At 36.0% G+C, this 18,939-nt stretch overlaps 1 protein-coding gene and 1 non-coding gene across 7 annotated transcripts in view; both read left to right on the plus strand.

Moving 5' to 3' along the window:
* The window catches only part of ZRANB3 (zinc finger RANBP2-type containing 3), a 278,640-nt gene that overhangs the window by 177,144 nt on the left and 82,557 nt on the right, over window positions 1–18,939 (plus strand). For all 6 annotated transcript variants that reach the window (XM_043894549.1, XM_043894548.1, XM_043894550.1 and 3 more), the window contains 2 exons: window positions 8,141–8,312; window positions 9,511–9,627. In XM_043894549.1, the coding sequence (XP_043750484.1) occupies window positions 8,141–8,312; window positions 9,511–9,627 (289 nt within the window). The remainder of the gene's footprint in view (window positions 1–8,140; window positions 8,313–9,510; window positions 9,628–18,939) is intronic.
* Window positions 4,984–5,056, plus strand: TRNAG-CCC. Its single transcript has one exon. It is a non-coding gene; the product is annotated as a tRNA-Gly (tRNA).

Raw genomic sequence — 18,939 nt, forward strand, 5'->3', positions numbered from 1 at the left:
TACAACCCAGCAGTACCATTTTGAATATTTAGTTAAGATAAATGAAAACATATGTTCATTCAAAAATATGTATGCAAATGTTTACAGCAGTTTTATTTAATAGTCACTTAAAACTTGAAACAATCCAGATGTCCTTCAGCTGGTAAACGTACAAATCATAAAATATCCATGCAGTGGGATATATTACTCAGCAATAAAAAGGAATGAACTACTAATATAGCCAGCAGTACACATGAATTTTAAATACATTTGCTAAGTGAAAGAAATCTGATTTAAAAGGCTTCATACTGTATGATTCTGTTTATATACCATTATGGAATGTGCAAAACTGGGGCAGAAAACAGATCAGTGTTTCCCAGGAACTGGGAGTGGAAGAAAGGGATTGCTACAAAAGGACACAAGGGAAGTTAACTATGAAAAAAAAAATTCAGAAGGTGGTTTCCAAAGTTGACTCTGAGTATGCTTGTGTGTATGTGTTTTAGGAACAAAGATAAGTGTACATGTTCTTTACCATACTTCCTATTTTATCATCTTAAGCTAATTGTGCTCAATCATGTTTGACTCTTTTGCGACCCTATGGACTGCAGTCCACCAGGCTTGTCTATGCATGGGATTTTACAGACAAGAATATTAGAGTGAGTTGCCATTTCCTCCTCCAGGGGATCTTCCAGACCCAGGGATTGAACTGGTGTCTCCTGTGTCTCCTGCATTGGCTGGTGGATTCTTTTACCACTGAGCCACCTGGGAAGCCCCTTTTAAGCTACTATTTAGTGCTTATTGAGAAATGGCTCTTTTAAATTATACATGGTGAAAAAGAAAGATACAAAGAAGTTCCTATTTATTCTTGTTTAGAATTGGAGAAGGAAATGGCAACCCACTCCAGGATTCTTGCCTGGAGAATCCTATGAACAGAGGAGCCTGGCAAGCTACAGTTCATGGGGTGGCAAGAGTTGGACATGACTTAGCAACTAAGAGAGAGAGAGAGAGAAAAGGAGAAACAAATACTTACCTTGTAAATGTGAATGAGGAAATGACTGTATTAATTCCAAAAGAAGTTTAAAGATTCATGCTTCATAACTTCTTTAGAGACCTTTGAAATTTTGTTGTTGTTATTAATTTTAGGTTGTTAGGAATTTAATTTCCTTTATGTTTAAATGTTTATTTCTACCCTAAGCCATACTGCTACAACTTTGTCCTTTAAATTTTTTTTTTCTTATTCATTTATACCTTTCCTCTTTCATGGATACACCTTATTTCATTGCCATTGTACTTGTTTTGTGAGATGAGTGCACTCATCTCACATAGTAGCAAAGTAATGCTGAAAATCCTCCAAGCTAGGCTTCAACAGTACATGAACCGAGAACTTCCAGATGTTCCAGCTGGATTTAGAAAAGGCAGAAGAACCAGAGATCAAATTGCCAACATCCGTTGGATCATAGAAAAAGTAAGAGAATTTCAGAAAAACATCTGCTTCATTGACTACGCCAAAGCCTTTGACTGTGTAGATCACAACAAACTGTGGAAAATTCTTAAACAGATGGGAATACCAGACTCCCTGACCTGACTCCTGAGAAATCTGTATGCAGGCAAAGAAGCAACAATTAGAACCGGATATGGAACAGCGGATTGGTTCCAAACTGGGAAAGGAGTACGTCAAGGCTGTATATTGTCACCCTGATTATTTAATTTATATTCAGAGTATATCATGCAAAATACTGGACTGGATGAAGCACAAGCTGGAATCAAGATTGCCGAGAGAAATATCAATAACCTCAGATATGCAGATGACAACACTCTTATGACAGAAAGCAAAGAAGAACTAAAGAGCCTCTTGATGAAGGTGAAAGAGGAGAGTGAAAAAGCTGGCTTAAAACTCAGCATTGAAAAAGCTAAGATCATGGCATCTGTTCCCATCACTTCGTGGCAAACAGATGGGGAAACAATGGAAACAGTGACAGACTTTATTTTCTTGGTCTTCAAAATTGCTGCAGGTGGTGACTGCAGCCATGAAATTAAAAGATGTTTACTCGTTGGAAGAAAAACTATGACCAACCTAGACAGCATATTAAAAAGCAGAGACATTACTTTGCCAGCAAAGGTCCATCTAGTCGAAGGTGTGGTTTTTCCAGTAGTCATGTATGGATGTGAGAGTTGGACCATGGGAAAAGCTGAGTGCCAAAGAATTGATGGTTTTGAACTGTGGTGTTGGAGAAGACTCTTGAGAGTCCCTTGGACTGCAAGGAGATCAAACCAGTCAATACTAAAGGAAATCCATCTGGAATATTCATTGGAAGGACTGATGCTGAAGCTGAAACTCCAGTACTTTGAAGTTTTAAAGAACTGACTCACTAGAAAAGACCCTGATGCTGGGAAAGATGGAAGGCAGGAAGAGAAAGGGACGACAGAGGATGAGATGGTTGGATGGCATCACTGACTTGAGGGACATGAGTTTGGGTAAACTCTGGGAGTTGGTGATGGACAGGGAAGCCTGGTGTGCTGCAGTCAATAAGGTTCCAAAGAGTCATACGTGACTGAGCGACTGAACTGAACTGTATTTGTTTTATAATTTTCTTTCCTTCCCATGAAACTAATGAACCTTAAACTTGAGAATCCCTTGCTTATATAGGACTCTTTCAAGGCTCTGGGAAGATCTTGGGAAATTTTCACAGTTTTGTATCTTGTAAACTTTATAGCTTACTTTAATCTTAATAGATTGAAAGATCTCTTTTCAGTTCATCATTTTCATATATATGTACATACATATGCATGTGTATTTATTTAATTGTCTGGTGGTGTTGGATGTCAACAAGCACTTTATGTATCAGGCTAAGAGGAAACAGTTTTGGGGTACATTTTGTTTGAGTTTATGTAATTCTGAGTCATTTCCTTTGTTTAGACCTTGTTAGGTAATAGCTCACCATCCCAATGTTGGAATGGCTTCTAGGAATACTCATAGTGCAAGGATGGCAGTTGTCCTGCAAAGTGAACTTGTCCTCTGTCACCTGTACTAGAGGAATATGAGTAGTGGAGGGAAACAAGGTTGAACTATACAGAACCAGAGGATTAATACATAAATGATTCCAATTCTTACAGCTCATATATGGCAGAAACTTGATGGAAATGTTTTCAGGTTTGACAGTTTCAAAAAATTTTATACAACATGCTGATAAATTATGAACTTGAAACATTATTAATAAATAAAAATTGATAATCCATGCTTCAATTAAATCTGAATTACCGGGTTTCTTCAAAGAAAATATTAGAGTTGTTCTATGAAGAGGTAATCAAAGTGAAAGCAGTGGAAATTGTAAGAAAAACATTATAGTTGTGATTATAGTTGTGTCCAGTTAATTCATAAAAATCTTTTCTTTTCCTGAATTTGGGAATTTCTTTTCCTGAAAATACATCTAGATATTTATAAGTTTTTTAAGTTGTGGAATTCGTTGTGATATTTTCTAAATTGAATTTTTTAAAATACAAAAGCATTTGCTTATTATAAACAGTCAAGACATAATACAGGCATACTTCATTTTATTGTGCTTCTCACATAATGCATTTTTTTAAAATATAAATTGGAGGTTCTGGCAACCCTGCATCAAAGAACTGTATCAGCACCATTTTTCAAATATTATTTGCTCACTTCATGTCTCTGTGTCACATTGGATAATTCTCATAATAATTCAAACCTTTTCTTTATCATTATAGTTGTGATGGTATCTGTGATCAGTGATCTTTAATGTTATTATAAAAATATTATGACTCACTGAAGGTTCAGATGATAACTAGTATCTTATAGCAATAAAGTACTTTTATTATAGTATATACATTGTTTTTTTAGACATACGCTATTGCACACTTCAGAGAATACAGTATAGTATAAGCACCACTTTTATATGCACTAGGAAACCAAAAAATGTGTGTGACTCACTTTGTTGTGATATTGCTTCATTGCTGTGGTCTGAAACTAAATCCAGAGTATCTCTGAAGTATGCCTATAAAAACAAAATGGGAGTTTTAAAAAAAAATAAAATTTTTTTTTTAAAAAAACAGTTTTTATGTTAACCCTTATAATCACCATTACCCCCAAGATAAGCAAGATGTTATTTTGATGTGTATTCTTCTGGCACTGTTCCCATTATTTTACAGATATGTACACATGTACAGACACATACACAGATATGTAATCTTTCATATCAAACATATTACCCTGAACCTTCAGTTTTTCGTCTGTCTTATATCATTGATGTATTTCTTCATACGTATAATCTAACTGTTCTTAGTAAATAGTTGTTCTTAGTAAGTAGTTGTTTAATTGTCCATATTTGGCATGACTTACATTTTATTTACTCATTCCCCCAGAAGAGTGGACCTTCTCATTTTACACATTTTAGCAACTGAGAATCAGGCAAGAAAAGGCTAAGATCTAAAGTGAGAAATGTTTCTTGGTCCCAGAATCTCCTGTTTTTGTCCATCACACCCCCCGACGCACGCACAAGCTCAAGCATATTAAGATAATCCCAAGAACATTAAATAATAATGTTTGTGTTGTTATATGAAAGTTGAGTTTTAGTCAAGTCAGACTTTAGAGTCAGATTACTAAACTCAAATTCCATTACCACCATTACCATCTGTGATACCGTGGACAAATTCCCCAATCTCTCTTTGCAGTCTGTTTCCTCATTCATAAAATAGGGATGATAACTGGCGCTTTAGCTGTCTTCTAGAGTTGTTGAAAGTTAAATGATTACTTCAAGGAATACCCTTACTATAGCTATTGCCATGGCCTTTATTGCTATAATTGTGTAGGTATTTCTTAAATACATACTAAGTTTGCACTTTGTTTTGGGATTTTGGAGCCAACAATTTGTTCTTTTTACTTCATTTCTGATGCTTTTTAAAAAGTCTCACATGCCTTTAAAAATTCCTTGGCCCTAGGCACTTAAAAGGCCCCTAGCCCAAGATTTAAAGCAGTCTGACGGGACTTCCCTGGTGGTCCAGTGGTTAAGACTCCGTGCTCCCAATGCAGAGGGTCCAGGTTTGATCCCTGGTCAGGGAACTAGATCCCACATGCTGCAACTAAAGAACTCTTACACCACAATGAAGATTGAAGATCCCACATACTGGAACTAAGACCTGGTGCAGCCAAATAAAAAAAAATTCTTAAAAAAAAAAATAAATAAATAAAGCAGTCTGACCTCAGCTCAGGCACCTTTTGCTAAGGTCAGTCTCCCTAGCGGGCTCTGGTGCAGGGGAATCCTGGAAATATTCAGGGCAGAGACTGAAATGCAAATCCTCCGCACTTTTTTATATTAATAAACTTTATTTTTAAAGAGCAGAGGTAGGTTCACAGCAAAATTGAGTGAAAAGTACAAGGAGTTCTGATATACCCTCTGTCCTCAGAAATCTACAACCTCCCCCACCATTGAAATTCTGCAACACGATGCACATTTTTACAATCATTGCACTCCACTGACAGATCGTTATCATCCTGTGTCCATAGCTTACATTAGGGTTCACCCTCAGTATTACACATTCTATGGCTTTTGACAGAGGTGCAATGGCATATATCCACCATTGTGGTATCACATAGAATATTTCCACTGCCCTAAAAATTCCCTGTGTTCCACCAAATCATCCTTACCTCCTCTGTAGTCCGTAGGAGCCATTTATCTCTTTTCTGTCTCCATAGGTTTGCCTTCTTGACTATGCTGGGTGGTTGGAATCATATAGTGTAGCCTTTTCACTTTAGCTGCTTTCACTTAGTTATATGCATTTAAGTTTCCTCCACAGCTTTTCATGATTTCATAGTTCATTCTTTTTTTAGCACTGAGTAGTATCTTTTTTCTTATTATATGTAATTCTGAACATTAGATTTTTTTTCCTGTTCTATTTTTTCTCAGTTTTATTAAGATATATTTGACAAGTATTAGTTTTTTAGCCATGATGTCAAAATGTAATTATCTTGATTGTGAATGGAAAAATAGGTGACAGAATTGAGTAATGGCAAATATTTTTCTATTTTTGAAAAAAAAAGGTATTTATTTTAATTGGAGAACAATTACTTTACAATATCGTGATGGTTTTTGCCATACATCAATATGAATTGGCCATAGATATACATGTGTCGCCTCCATCGTAAACCACGCTGCCCAACTCCCTCCCCACCCTCTCTCCCCAGATTGTCACAGAGCACTGGCTTTAGGTGCCCTGCTTCATGCAGCAAACTGCACTGGTTACCTGTTTTACATATGGTACTGCGTATGTTTCAATGCTGTTCTCTCAAATCATCCCATCCTCTCCCTCTCCCACTGAGTCCAAAAATCTGTTCTTTACATCTGTGTCTCCTTTGCCGCCTGTACATAGGATCAGAGGTACCATCTTTTAGATCCCACATATATGAATTCATATGATATTTGTCTTCTTTCTGACTTATTTCACTCTGTATAATAGGCTCTAGGTTCATCCATCTCCTTAGAACTGACTCAAATGCATTTGCTTTTATAGCTGAGTAATATTCCACTGTGTGTATGTACCACAACTTCTTTATCCATTCATCTGCCGATGGACAGCTAGGTTGCTTCCATGTTCTAGCTATTGCAAATAGTGCTGCATTGAACACTGGGGTTACTAGTGTGTAAAGTTTTAATTAAGTGCAGACATAAAGCATTAAAGGAAGTCAAAATACTTCAATGAACAGATTTCAGTGATTCAACTTATAGCAGTTCTAACTAAACTTATTTTTTAAAAAATGCCAGCACTTAGTTTTAAAAAAAAAAAAAACAAGCAAGAATTTCTTATTGAGGACAACTAAATGGTGTTTGTCGTTTTATCACACAGAAGTTTCATCCATTCACTATGCTTTTCTAATCAGTTCTACATGCACATACATGTTTTTAATGTTTTGGGTACTATTCCTGTATGTTTGCTATCAAAATACATAAAACTAAAAAAAAAATCAGTATCAGCAATTTACAAGTTTCTCAAAATAACACTTTGTATTAAAATACCACCAAATCCCACTAAAATGAAGTTATTTAATTGTTAATAATTGTAATGCAAACTAACAGGAACTTTTTAAAATTATTTTCTGGTAGCTATTTTCAGTAGTTCTGACCCCTAGAAGACCATTGTGAATTTTGTGAACTCATGTGGGGGTTGTCACAATGATAAAGGAATGCTATTAGACCTGCTGTCTTGGTGTCCAAGTTCGGTACATCCACCAAGTGTAATACCTACCCCCGGCGTGTGGTGCTTCCAACTCCTGATCTCAAAGATCTAGGGGATAAGTTCCCTTTTGCAAACATTTTTGAGGTGTCACTTGCCTTCTTTTGTCCAGTCATCTACTGCTTGTCTGACTTCTAAACATTTGTTGAACATCCTCTGATGTTTTCTCTCCCAATCTCTTGTTCATAAGGCATTTCTACCTTTTCCCCTGCCTTTGCTCTCAATTCAGTGGTTCACAGGAAGAAGAGCTCACCCAGTGATCTGTCTGCTGGGCTTAAAAGCAGACATAATATTGCCTCCTATAACAGTAGAAAATGTTTTAGGTGGTTTTGGTTGTTACATCGCCTGACTGGTGTTCTGGCAGTTAGTGCCTAGTTACGGCTAGATGTGCTAAACACAGTGCCTTATGTGAAGTGACCCAAAGTGCCGGTGGTATTCAGGGTTATCAGTTTTGCTCAGTCTTATATTCAGTTCAGTCACCTAGCCATGTCCGACTGTTTGCAAACCAATGAACTGCAGCACGCCGGGCTTCCCTGTCCATCACCAACTCCCAGAGCTTGCTCAAACTCATGTCCGTTGAGTCAGTGATGCCATCCAACAATCTCATACTCTGTCGTCCCCTTCTCCTCCTGCCTTCCATCTTTCCCAGCATCAGGGTCTTTCCCAATGAATCAGCCTTGTATTAACTCAACATAAACACTACGCTTAAGCATTAACATTTCGTATAGCTGAGAGTAATGTACAATCTTACTCATTACTATTTCTAAAGAAGAGTTTTTTGAAACTAATTTGCATTCAGTAATAAAACTAAAAACAGTATCATGGCTCCTTATCTTAAAGGAAGAACACATTGGATAAATTGTTTTCTTACTCTAGCATCCAGCTTTGCTACATTTTGTTTTCTTCATACTAACAGATATTTTGGTAAAAGACCTCAGTGGGATTGCAGAGGGGCATCAAACCTTAATGAACTTCATCGGCTATTAAGTGACATAATGATTAGAAGATTAAAGACTGAAGTTTTAACCCAGCTGCCCCCTAAAATCAGACAGCGTATTCCATTTGATCTTCCATCAGCAGCAGCCAAGGTGAGAACCCATGTTTGATTGAAAGTCTTATCTGAAATCATTTTAAATTATACTATGAAAGATTGCACATATTTCATATTTCACAGAAGGAAAAAATTCACTTTCTTAAAATAGGTTTAATTAATAAAGCCATATGAATTGTCTTATATCATTTCAAGAAAAGAGCAGGAAGAATTTAAATTTAGTCATCAAATAATGTGAAAAGATTTAGTATCTTAGTCTTTAAAAAATATATTTCTGCTGAATGGTGAAAAAAACACTTCAATTGCTGCATAGACTTAGTACTAAGAATTCTAAGTATTTGTAGGCTGTGAAGCCCAGTAATTAGCAAGAAAAGTTCATTTTCTTGCTCTTAAGTACACATAGCTGTCTTCTAGAATAATTTGGTTGCATCGCCTGGTTATGGAAATCTTAAAACTCAGTGACCATGTTATAAGATGTGATGTCCAACTTACTAGAAAACCAAAATTGTATTTTTCCCAACCCTTACCTACGTCTACTTTTGGGGAGTACAATGCTTGTGTAATCTCCAAAATTTCTTCAAATCTGGACATAACTATCAGCAAATACTATTTATTGCCTTGTTTTATCTTGAAAGCTTAAAAGAAGCATTTTGTATATTAAAAAAAAAAACACTGAGCAATATATTATAAGTAAAATTGAAATGGTCTGATTTTCTGTATCCATTTTTATTAAGAAAAGAAAAATAAAAGTGTCAATATCATATCACATTTTTTATGTGACAATATTCCCCAAGTCTTTACGCTTATTTAAATAAAATCTTACCATTAAATTAAGTGCTCTGGTACCATATATATTTTTGCTACTGTGCACTGTTTCTATTTTTACTTAAAATTTTTATTTTATTTAAATTTTTTCTTAAATTTTTACTTTTTACTTTATACATGTTCCTTTGTAAGAGAAGGCTGCAACTGTTTGATTTATGGTGTTAGCAAAGGGCTTGGTTTTCTCCCACACCTTGTCATTGCTTCCTGTCATTATCACAAACATGTGTCTGATTTGCCTCCACACTGATGTTTTTAAATGAACACAGTGGTATCTTTGAAAATTTATATATATATATATATGTATATTTTATATATAAAAAAAGAAAATAAGTAGAACATGATTCATTATTACATTAATTGCTGTCATCTTTATACTGTATTTCTAAACATTGTTATTTTCTCCTACACAGGAATTGAATTCCAGCTTTGAAGAGTGGGAAAAATTAATGAGAGCTCCGTATTCAGGTGCTACCGAGACTGTCATGGGGTTGATTACTCGCATGTTTAAACAAACTGCTATTGCCAAGGTACACATTACCTGACCATCCTGTGTTTGTGTTGATACAAATTATTTAATGTATTTAATTTTTTAAATTCAGCAACCTAGTTGCATACTGCATCATGCCTTTGCCATTTAATTTTTTCAGTATTTATCATGGAAAAATTCATACATATTCAGAGTAAACAGTATAATGAGCACTGTTACACCTGTTCATATATATATATATATATATATTCATATTCATATATGTAAATGTGGAATAGGATTGTGGTGCTTATTAATTTATTTGGCTGCCTTAGGTCTGAGTTGCAGCACGTGGGATCTTTGTTGTGTTAAGGGGGGTCTTCCATAGTGGGGCGCAGGCTCTCTTGTTCTGGCTCACGGACTGTCTAGCTGTGGCATGTGGGCTCAGTAAGTTGTGTAGGCCTGTTGCTTGCAACATATGGGATCTTAGTTCCCGAAAAGAGATCAAGCCGGTGTACCCTGCCTTGCCAGGCAGAGTATTAACCACTGGACCACCAGGGAAATCCCCGATACCTGTTCATATATTGATCCTTTTCTTTAGATGGGTATACTTTGATGAGGGAGTGTATTTTATGCTTTCTCATTGAAAGGACTTAGATATATTCATCTTTTTTGCCAGCTTTTGCCATGGTTTTACTACAAAATGGCTACTAGTAATCTTTTTTTATATGTCAATCATTTTTAATTGGTATTATATTTTTACATTCCTCCAGATATAGTTGTGCTTACATTATGTTTGTCCAAAAGTGCAAGTTAGAGAGTGTTAGTTTTTAAATCTCAGTATGACTATCAAATAGATGCATCACACATTGTTTGTTGCTGTTTTTACCAGCATCATTGAACTTATACGTACTAATATGTCATCTTTCTCCAAATCTGAAATTTCTTTATAACATAATTTTTTAAAGAGAAGTTTATTAAGGTATAATTCACATATAGTGAAATTCTTTTTAAAACATACTGTTTGATGAAACTTAACATATATAGTTAATCACCACTACAATCAAGACAGAGAATATTTCTATTACTCCCAAAAGTTTCCTCATGCACCTTTGTGGATATTTCCTTCACACCTCCTTCTTGACTTTGGTGTTCACAGATCTGGTTTCTATCACTATTCAGTTCAGTTCAGCTCCATTGTGTCTGACCCTTTGCAGCCTCATGGGCTGCAGCACGCCACTCTTCCCTGTCCATCATCAACTCCTGGAGCTTACTCAAACTCATGTCAATCGAGTCAGTGATGACATCCAGCCATCTTACCTCTGTTGTCCCCTTCTCCTCCTGCCTTCAATCTTTCCCAGCATCAGGGTCTTTTCACATGAGTCAGTTCTTCGCATCAGATGGCCAGAGTATTGGCATCACATCAGGTGGCAAGTATTCTATCCACTATAGTTTTGTGTTTTTCAGAACGTCACAAAAATGGAATCCCGTTGTATATAGCTTTGTGTCTGGCTTATTTTACTTAGCAGAAAGTTTTTGAATGTCCATCCATGTTTTTGCATGTGAAATTAGTTTTTTCATTTTTATTGCTGAATAGTATTTCAATATATGGATATATTAACATTTATATATCTATATAATGTAACAATTTTTAGAACTTCCTTTACCAGTTAGTGATTATTTGGGGTCGTCTCAATTTCGGCTTTTATGAACAAGCCTATTATAATCATCAATGTGCAAGTCTTTGTATGAACACATTTTCGTTTGCCGTGAGTAAATAACTGAAACTAAGACTGCTGGGTCATATGGAAGGCATAGCCTTAACGTCATAAAAAGCTGCCAAATTGTTTTTCAAAATGGTATAGCATTTTGCATTCCAAGTGTCAACTTAGGAAAGTTCCAGTGTCCTCCATCTTTGTCAGCACTTGATATTGTCAATCTTTTTAAAAATTTTAGTTATTCTTTTTGGTATGTGTGGTGTCTTCTGGTTATTTTAACTTACCTTTTTTTAATGTCCAATGATATTGAACATATTCTGATGTGCTTTTTAGCCATTCATTTTCTTTTGTAAAGTGTTTGCTCACATCAAGCCCATATTTATATTGGGTTATATGAGCCCTTGATATATCTTAGAAGCAAGTTCTCTAACATATCTGTCATTTCCAAATAATTATTTCAAGTCTTTGGGTCCATTTCTGTTTTGTTAACATTATCTGTTTCAAGAACAGAAATTTTAAGTTTTGAAACAATCATGTTTATCGATTATTTTCAGTTCAGTTCAGTCACTCAGTTGTGTCTGACTCTTTGTGACCCCATGGACTGCAGCATGCCAGTCTTCCCTGACCATCAACAAATCCTGGAGCTTACTCAAACTCATGTTCCTCGAGTCGGTGATGCCATCCAACCATCTCATCCTTTGTCATTCCCTTCTCTTCCTGCCTTCAATCTTGCCCAACATCAGGGTCTTTTCAAATGAGTCAGTTCTTCACATCAGGTGGCCAAAGTATTGGAGTTTCAGCTTCAGCATCAGTCCTTCCAATGAATAGTCAGGACTGATTTCCTTTAGGGTGGACTGGTTGGATCTCCTTGCAGTCCAAGGGACTCTTGAGTCTTCTCCAATACCACAGTTCAAAAGCATCAATTCTTTGGTGCTCAGCTTTCCTTATGGTCCAACTCTCATATCCATATATGACTACTGGAAAAACCACACCTTTGACTAGACGGACCTTTGTTGGCAAAGTAATGTCTCTGCTTTTTAATATGCTGTCTGGGTTGGTCATAACTTGTCTTCCAAGGAGCAAGCATCTTAATTTCATGGCTGCAGTCACCATCTGCAGTGATTTTGGAGCTCAAAAAAATAAAGTCTCTCACTGTCTCCATTGTTTCCCCATCTATTTGCTGTGCAGTGATGGGACCAGATGCCATGATCTCAGTTTTCTGAATGTTGAGTTTTAAGCCAGCTTTTTCACTCTCCTCTTTCACGTTCATCAAGAGGCTCTTTAGTTCTTCTTCACTTTCTGCCGTAAGTGTGGTGTCATCTGTATGTCTGATGTTATTGATATTTCTCCCTGCAATCTTGATTCCAGCTTGTGCTTCATCTAGCCTAGCGTTTCTCTAGATGTACTCTGCATATAAATTAAATAAGCAGGGTGACAATATGTAGGCTTGACATACTCCTTTCCCAATTTGGAACCAGTTTGTTGTTCTATGTCAAGTTCTAACTGTTGCTTCTTGACCTGCATACAGATTTCTCAGGAGGCAGGTAAGGTGGTCTGGTATTCCCATCTCTTGAAGAATTTTCCATAGTTTGTTGTGATCTACACAGTCAAAGGCTTTGACATAGTCGATAGAGCAGAAGTAGATGCTTTTCTGGAGCTCTCTTGCTTTTTCACTGATCCAGCAGATGTTGGCAATTTAATCTCTGGTTCCTCTGCCTTTTCTAAATCCAGCTTGAACACCTGGAAGTTTATGGTTCACATACTCTTGAAGCCTGACTTGGAGAATTTTGAGCATTGCTTTGCTAGCGTGTGAGATGAGTGCAATTGTGTGGTAGTTTGAACATTCTTTGGCATTGCCTTTCTTAGGATTGGAATGAAAACTGACCTTTTCCAGTCCTGTGGCCACTGCTGAGTTTTTCAAATTGGCTGACATATTGAGTGCATTACTTTCACAGCATCATCTTTTAAGATTTGAAATAGCTCAGCTGGAATTCCATCACCTCCACTAGCTTTGTTCGTAGTGATGCTTCTTAAGGTCCATTTGACTTCGCATTCCAGAATGTCTGACTCTAGGTGAGTGATCACAGCAGCGTGGTTATCTGGGTTGTGAAGATCTTTCTTGTACAGTTCTTCTGTGTATTCTTGCCACCTCTTAATATCTTCTGCTTCTGTTAGGTTCATACCATTTCTGTCCTTTATTGAGCCCACATTTGCATGAAATGTTCCCTTGGTATCTCTAATTTTCTTGAAGAGATTTCTAATCTCTTGAAGAGACTAGAGATCTCTAAATTATTTATTTACTTTTTTTTTTTTAATTGCACTAGGTCTTCATTGCTATGCATGGGCGCTCTCTAGTTGCAGCTAGCCAGGGCTATTCTTTGTTGTGGTGCACAGGCTTCTCATTGTGGTTGCTTCTCTTGTTGTGGATCACAGGGGCTGGGGCTTCAGTAGTTGCAGCATGTGGACTCAGTAATTGTGGCTCATGGGCCCTAGACTGCATGGGCTTTAGTAGTTGAGCACGTAGGTTCTAGGGAGCAGACTCAGTAGGTGTGACACACAAGCTTAGTTGCTCTGTGGCCTGTGGAATCTTTCCGGACCAGGAATCGAACTCATGTCCCCTGCATTGTCAGGTGGATTCATATCCACTGTACCACCATGGAAGTCCTCGATTTTTTCTTTTATATTTTATGCTTTTTGAGTCCTAATTGATTTTTGCTTAATCCAGATTCAAAAAGATTTTCTCCAATGTTTTCTTCTAGAAGTAGTATAACCTCACATTATATATGTAAGTCTGAGCTAGTTTGAGATAATTTTTTAAAAATATTTGTTTATTTATTTGGCTGCACCTGGCCTTGGTTGCAGCATGTAGGATCCAGCTTCCTGACTAGGGACTGAATCCAGACCGCCTTCACTGGGGGCATGGAGTCTTAGCTACTGGACCACCAGGGAAGGAAGACCTGAAATAATTTTTTATGTGTGTGTGATGTAAAGTAAAGGTGTAAGTTCAGTTTGTTTCTTGTTTTTCTTACATATGGATTTTCATATTGTTCCAACATTCTTTGTTGGAAAGACAGTTTCTCCCTTATTGAATTATCTTGGTACCTTCATAAGAAATCACTTGGTTATGTACATATAAATCTGTTTCTGAACTCTGTTCTGTTTCATTGATCTATACATCAGATCTTAGAGAATACCACACTGGCTTGATTTACTCTATCTTTATAATAAGGCTTGAAATCACATAATGTTCACCTCTACTTGGTTCTTTTTCAAAATTGTTCTGTCTCTTACATGTCCTCTGCTTTCCTTATGATTTATAGAATTAGCTAGTTTAATATGTACAGTTTTCATTGGAACTATTTTGAATCTATAATTTGTAAGAATTGACTGTCTTTATTTATTTATTTATTTTTTCATTTATTTTTATTAGTTGGAGGCTAATTACTTCACAACATTGCAGTGGGTTTTGTCATACATTGACATGAATCAGCCATGGAGTTACATGTGTTCCCCATCCCGATCCCCCCTCCCACCTCCCTCTCCACCCGATTCCTCTGGATCTTCCCAGTGCACCAGGCCCGAGCACTTGAAGAATTGACTGTCTTTAAATCGAGGTATAGTCAACACAGTTTCTATTAGTTTCAGGTATATGACATAATTATTTGATATTTCTGTCTATTGCAAAATGATCACAAGAAGTTCAGTTAACATCCATCATCATATATACTTACAAAATTTTTTTCTTGTGGTGAAGACCCTTAAGATTCACCCTTCAGCAACCTTCAAACACACAATATAGTGTTATTAACTATTATCATCATGCTGTAACTGTATCCCATGACCCATTTATTTTATGCTGGAAGTTTGTACCTTTTGACCTCTTTTACCTATTTCACTCACCACCCCCTCTTTGTTTTACCTGTCAACCACCAATCTGTTCTCTGTAGTGTAAGCTTGGTGGGGTGGAGGGTAGGTGGTTTGTTTTTTCAGATTCCACATATAAGTGAGATTCCCAAGGTATTTATGTTTTCCATAGTAGCTGTACCAGTTTCCATTTCCACCATAGCGCACAAGGGATCCCTTTCTGTGCATTCTTGCCAGCACTATTTTTTTCTTCCCTTTTTTGATAATAGCCAATCTAACAGATGTGAGATGGTATTGAATATTCTTTTCTTAATATTATTGAATTTCCTGATCCATGAAAAGAGTTTCTTTCTCCTTTGGTTTACGTCTTAAATTTCTCCCAGCAATGTTTTCTAATTTTCTTGAATACATTTTGTTAGATTTCTTTCTTGGTATTTCATGTCTTTTATGCTCTTGTAAAGAGTGTTTTTAAATTTAAATTTCTACTTTTTCATTGCTAAATATAGATTATTGATTATTATATATTGACCTTTCATTTTGTAATCTGGCTACACTCACTTATGAGTTCTTATGACGTTTTGGTAAGTTCTTTGGGATTTTGTGCATAGGTATCATTTTGTCTGCATATAAAGATACTTTTATTTCTTCCCTGTAATCTGTATGCCTTTTGTTTTTATTGCCTATCACATTGAAGGAACAGAAGTATAATTTTGAACAGAAATGGTAGTGTTAAATAACTTTCCCTTGCTGCTAATCTTAGAATGAAAGCATTCAGTCTTTTGCCATTAATTCCAATGTTTTCTTTAAGACTTTTATTGATGCTCTTTTTTAGGCTGAGAAAATTTCCTTCTTTTTCTAGTTTGTTGAGAGGAGAGATGAGACATAGAAAGTGTTTTCCTTTGTCAGAGCAATGTTAGTAAGAAGGTAGCTACCATAAAAGGGGGTAAGAAGAAGACAGCTAAAATGTAACAAAATTATGCAAGGTAAGCTCCTTGATATTTATCCTAGAGAACTGAAAACTTAGGTTTTACACAAGCATCTTTATAGGAATTTATTTATAATAACCAAAAACTTGGAAACGACCCAAAGGCCCTTCAAACAAATTGTAGTACTTTTATGTAATGGAATACTCAATTAAAAGGAATGAACTGTTGACAAATGCAACAAATTGGATGAATCTCAAGAACATTGTAGTAAGTGACACAAGCCAGTATCAAAACTTTACATACATCATGGCACCATTTTTACATTTTCAAAATGATAGAATTACAGTGATAGAAAATATCATTATTCCAGTGTAATTTTCCAGTGTTTAATTGCACTATAATTATATAAAAAATGATATATACATATCTTCTCATTAGGAGAAGCTAGGTTAAGGGCACATGGGAACTCTGTAGTACCTTTGCAACCTCTCATGTGTCTAAACCTTTCAAAATAAAAAGTTTTAAAAATATATATAGGTAGTGGACAAGGAGCCTGGGGGCTGCAGTCCATGGGATCACAAAGAGTCAGACATGACTGAGTGACTAACACACACACACAGTGGACACAATAAAGTAAGCCAAAGAGAGAAAAAAATCACATTAATCCAAAAGAAGGCAGAAAAGGACCAAAGAACAACTGCATCAAACAGAAAACAATTTACCAAATGGTAGGTTTAAATCCAGTTTTCTCAATAATTGCATTAAGTGTGAATGCTCTAAACCCAGCAATTAAAAGACAGTAACTGTCGGATTACATTAATTATGTGATATCTATAAGAAATCCTCTTTAAATAAAAGGTTGAAGGTTAAAAATAAATGGATGAAAACAATAATCAAAAGAAAGTGAAGGAGATATATTAATATGAAATGATGTGGGCTTCAGAACAAAAATATTACCAGGATTGGAGAGGAGACTTACATAAAGATAAAGGAGTCAATTCATCAATTACTTTTTAGAGTCATAATTATGTGTGTATGTATTAACTAAAACTAATAACAAACTCTTTTAGAAAACAGAAGAGAAATAAATATCTCCAAAATAATTTTATGAAGCTTACATCAATCTGATACCAAAACCAGATAGACACATCAGAAGAGAACTGCAGACCAGTATCCTGCATGAATATAAAAATCCTTAACAAAATATTAGCAAATTAAATCCACCAGCATGTAAAAATGTATTTATACCAGCAATACAAGGTTTGTATAACATTGGATTAAGTAATCACTGTATTTCACCACATTAATAACATAAAAATGGAAAATCATTTAACTATCCCATTGAAGACATTTGATAGAATTCCACATCCATTCATGATCAAACATCTCAGCAAACTAGAAGTAAAAAGGGATTTCCTCATCCCAATAAAAGGCATTTTTGGAAAACTTACTATCAACATCATAGTTAATGCTCAAAGACTGAATACTATTCCCTAAGATCAGAAACAAAATAAGAATCTGCTCTTACCATTTCATTTCATCACTGTTTACTTCAACATTGTTTCCATAGCTGTGTAATAGGCTAGGAAAAGAAAGAAAATGTATGCAGATTGAAAAGGACAACATGATTCTTTGCATCGAAAAACGAACACTTCAACCTACTAGAATTGAGTGAATTTATCAAGGTCGCAGGATTCATGTTCAAGATACAAAAAGGATTTGTAGTTCTATATTACTAACGATGAAAAATTGGAAATTCATATTTGTAAAATACAGTTTACAATAGTATAAATAAGCATGAGCTAATTTTGGAATAAATTTAAGAAAAAAAAATTCACTGAAAACTATAAAACATTGTTTAGAGAATACAAAGCAAACTTAAATGACAAGATAGATCATTTTCATGAATCAGATGATTTGATATTGTGAAGATGCCCATTCTTGTATATAAATTAATTTATACACTCAATATAATGCTAATGAAAATCCCTGTAATATTTTTTTATAAAGATTGACAAACTGAATGTAAAATTTATGTGGCAACCAATACAAAACACTTCCTGTAGCCAAAATAATTCTAAATGAAGTTGGAAGACTCATACCATCTAATATAAATAGTTACTATAACACTGTAGTGGTAAGACTTCATGATGTTGGCATAAGGATAGACATTTAAACTAATGAATCAGAAAAGAGAGCTTAGCAACAGATATTCATCAGTTCAGTTCAGTTCAGTCACTCAGTTGTGTCCGACTCTTTGCGACCTCATGGACTGCAGCACACCAGGCTTCCCTGTCCATCACCAACTCCCAGAGCTTACTCAAACTCATGTGCATTGAGTCAGTGATGCCATCCAGCCATCTCATCCTCTGTCGTCCCCTTCTCCTTCTGCCTTCAATCTTGCCAAGCATCAGGGTCTTTTCCAGAGGGTCAGTTCTTTCTATCAGGTGGCCAAAGTATTGGAGTTTCAGCTTCAGCATCAGTCCTTCCAATGAATATTCAGGACTGATTTCCTCTAGGATGGCCTGGTTGGATCTGCTTGCTGTCCAAGGGACTCTCAAGGGTCTTCTCCAACACCACAGTTCAAAAGCAGCAATTCTTCAGTGCTCAGCTTTCTTCATGGTCCAGCTCTCACCTCCATACATGACTACTGGAAAAACCACACCTTTGACTAGACGGACCTTTGTTGGCAAAGTAATGTCTCTGCTTTTTAATATGCTGTCTGGGTTGGTCATAACTTGTCTTCCAAGGAGCAAGCATCTTAATTTCATGGCTGCAGTCACCATCTGCAGTGATTTTGGAGCTCAAAAAAGTAAAGTCTGTTGCTGTTTCCATTGTTTCCCCATCTATTTGCTGTGCAGTGAT

Source organism: Cervus elaphus, chromosome 33, assembly GCF_910594005.1.
Source record: "Cervus elaphus chromosome 33, mCerEla1.1, whole genome shotgun sequence".
Lineage (NCBI taxonomy): Eukaryota > Metazoa > Chordata > Mammalia > Artiodactyla > Cervidae > Cervus > Cervus elaphus.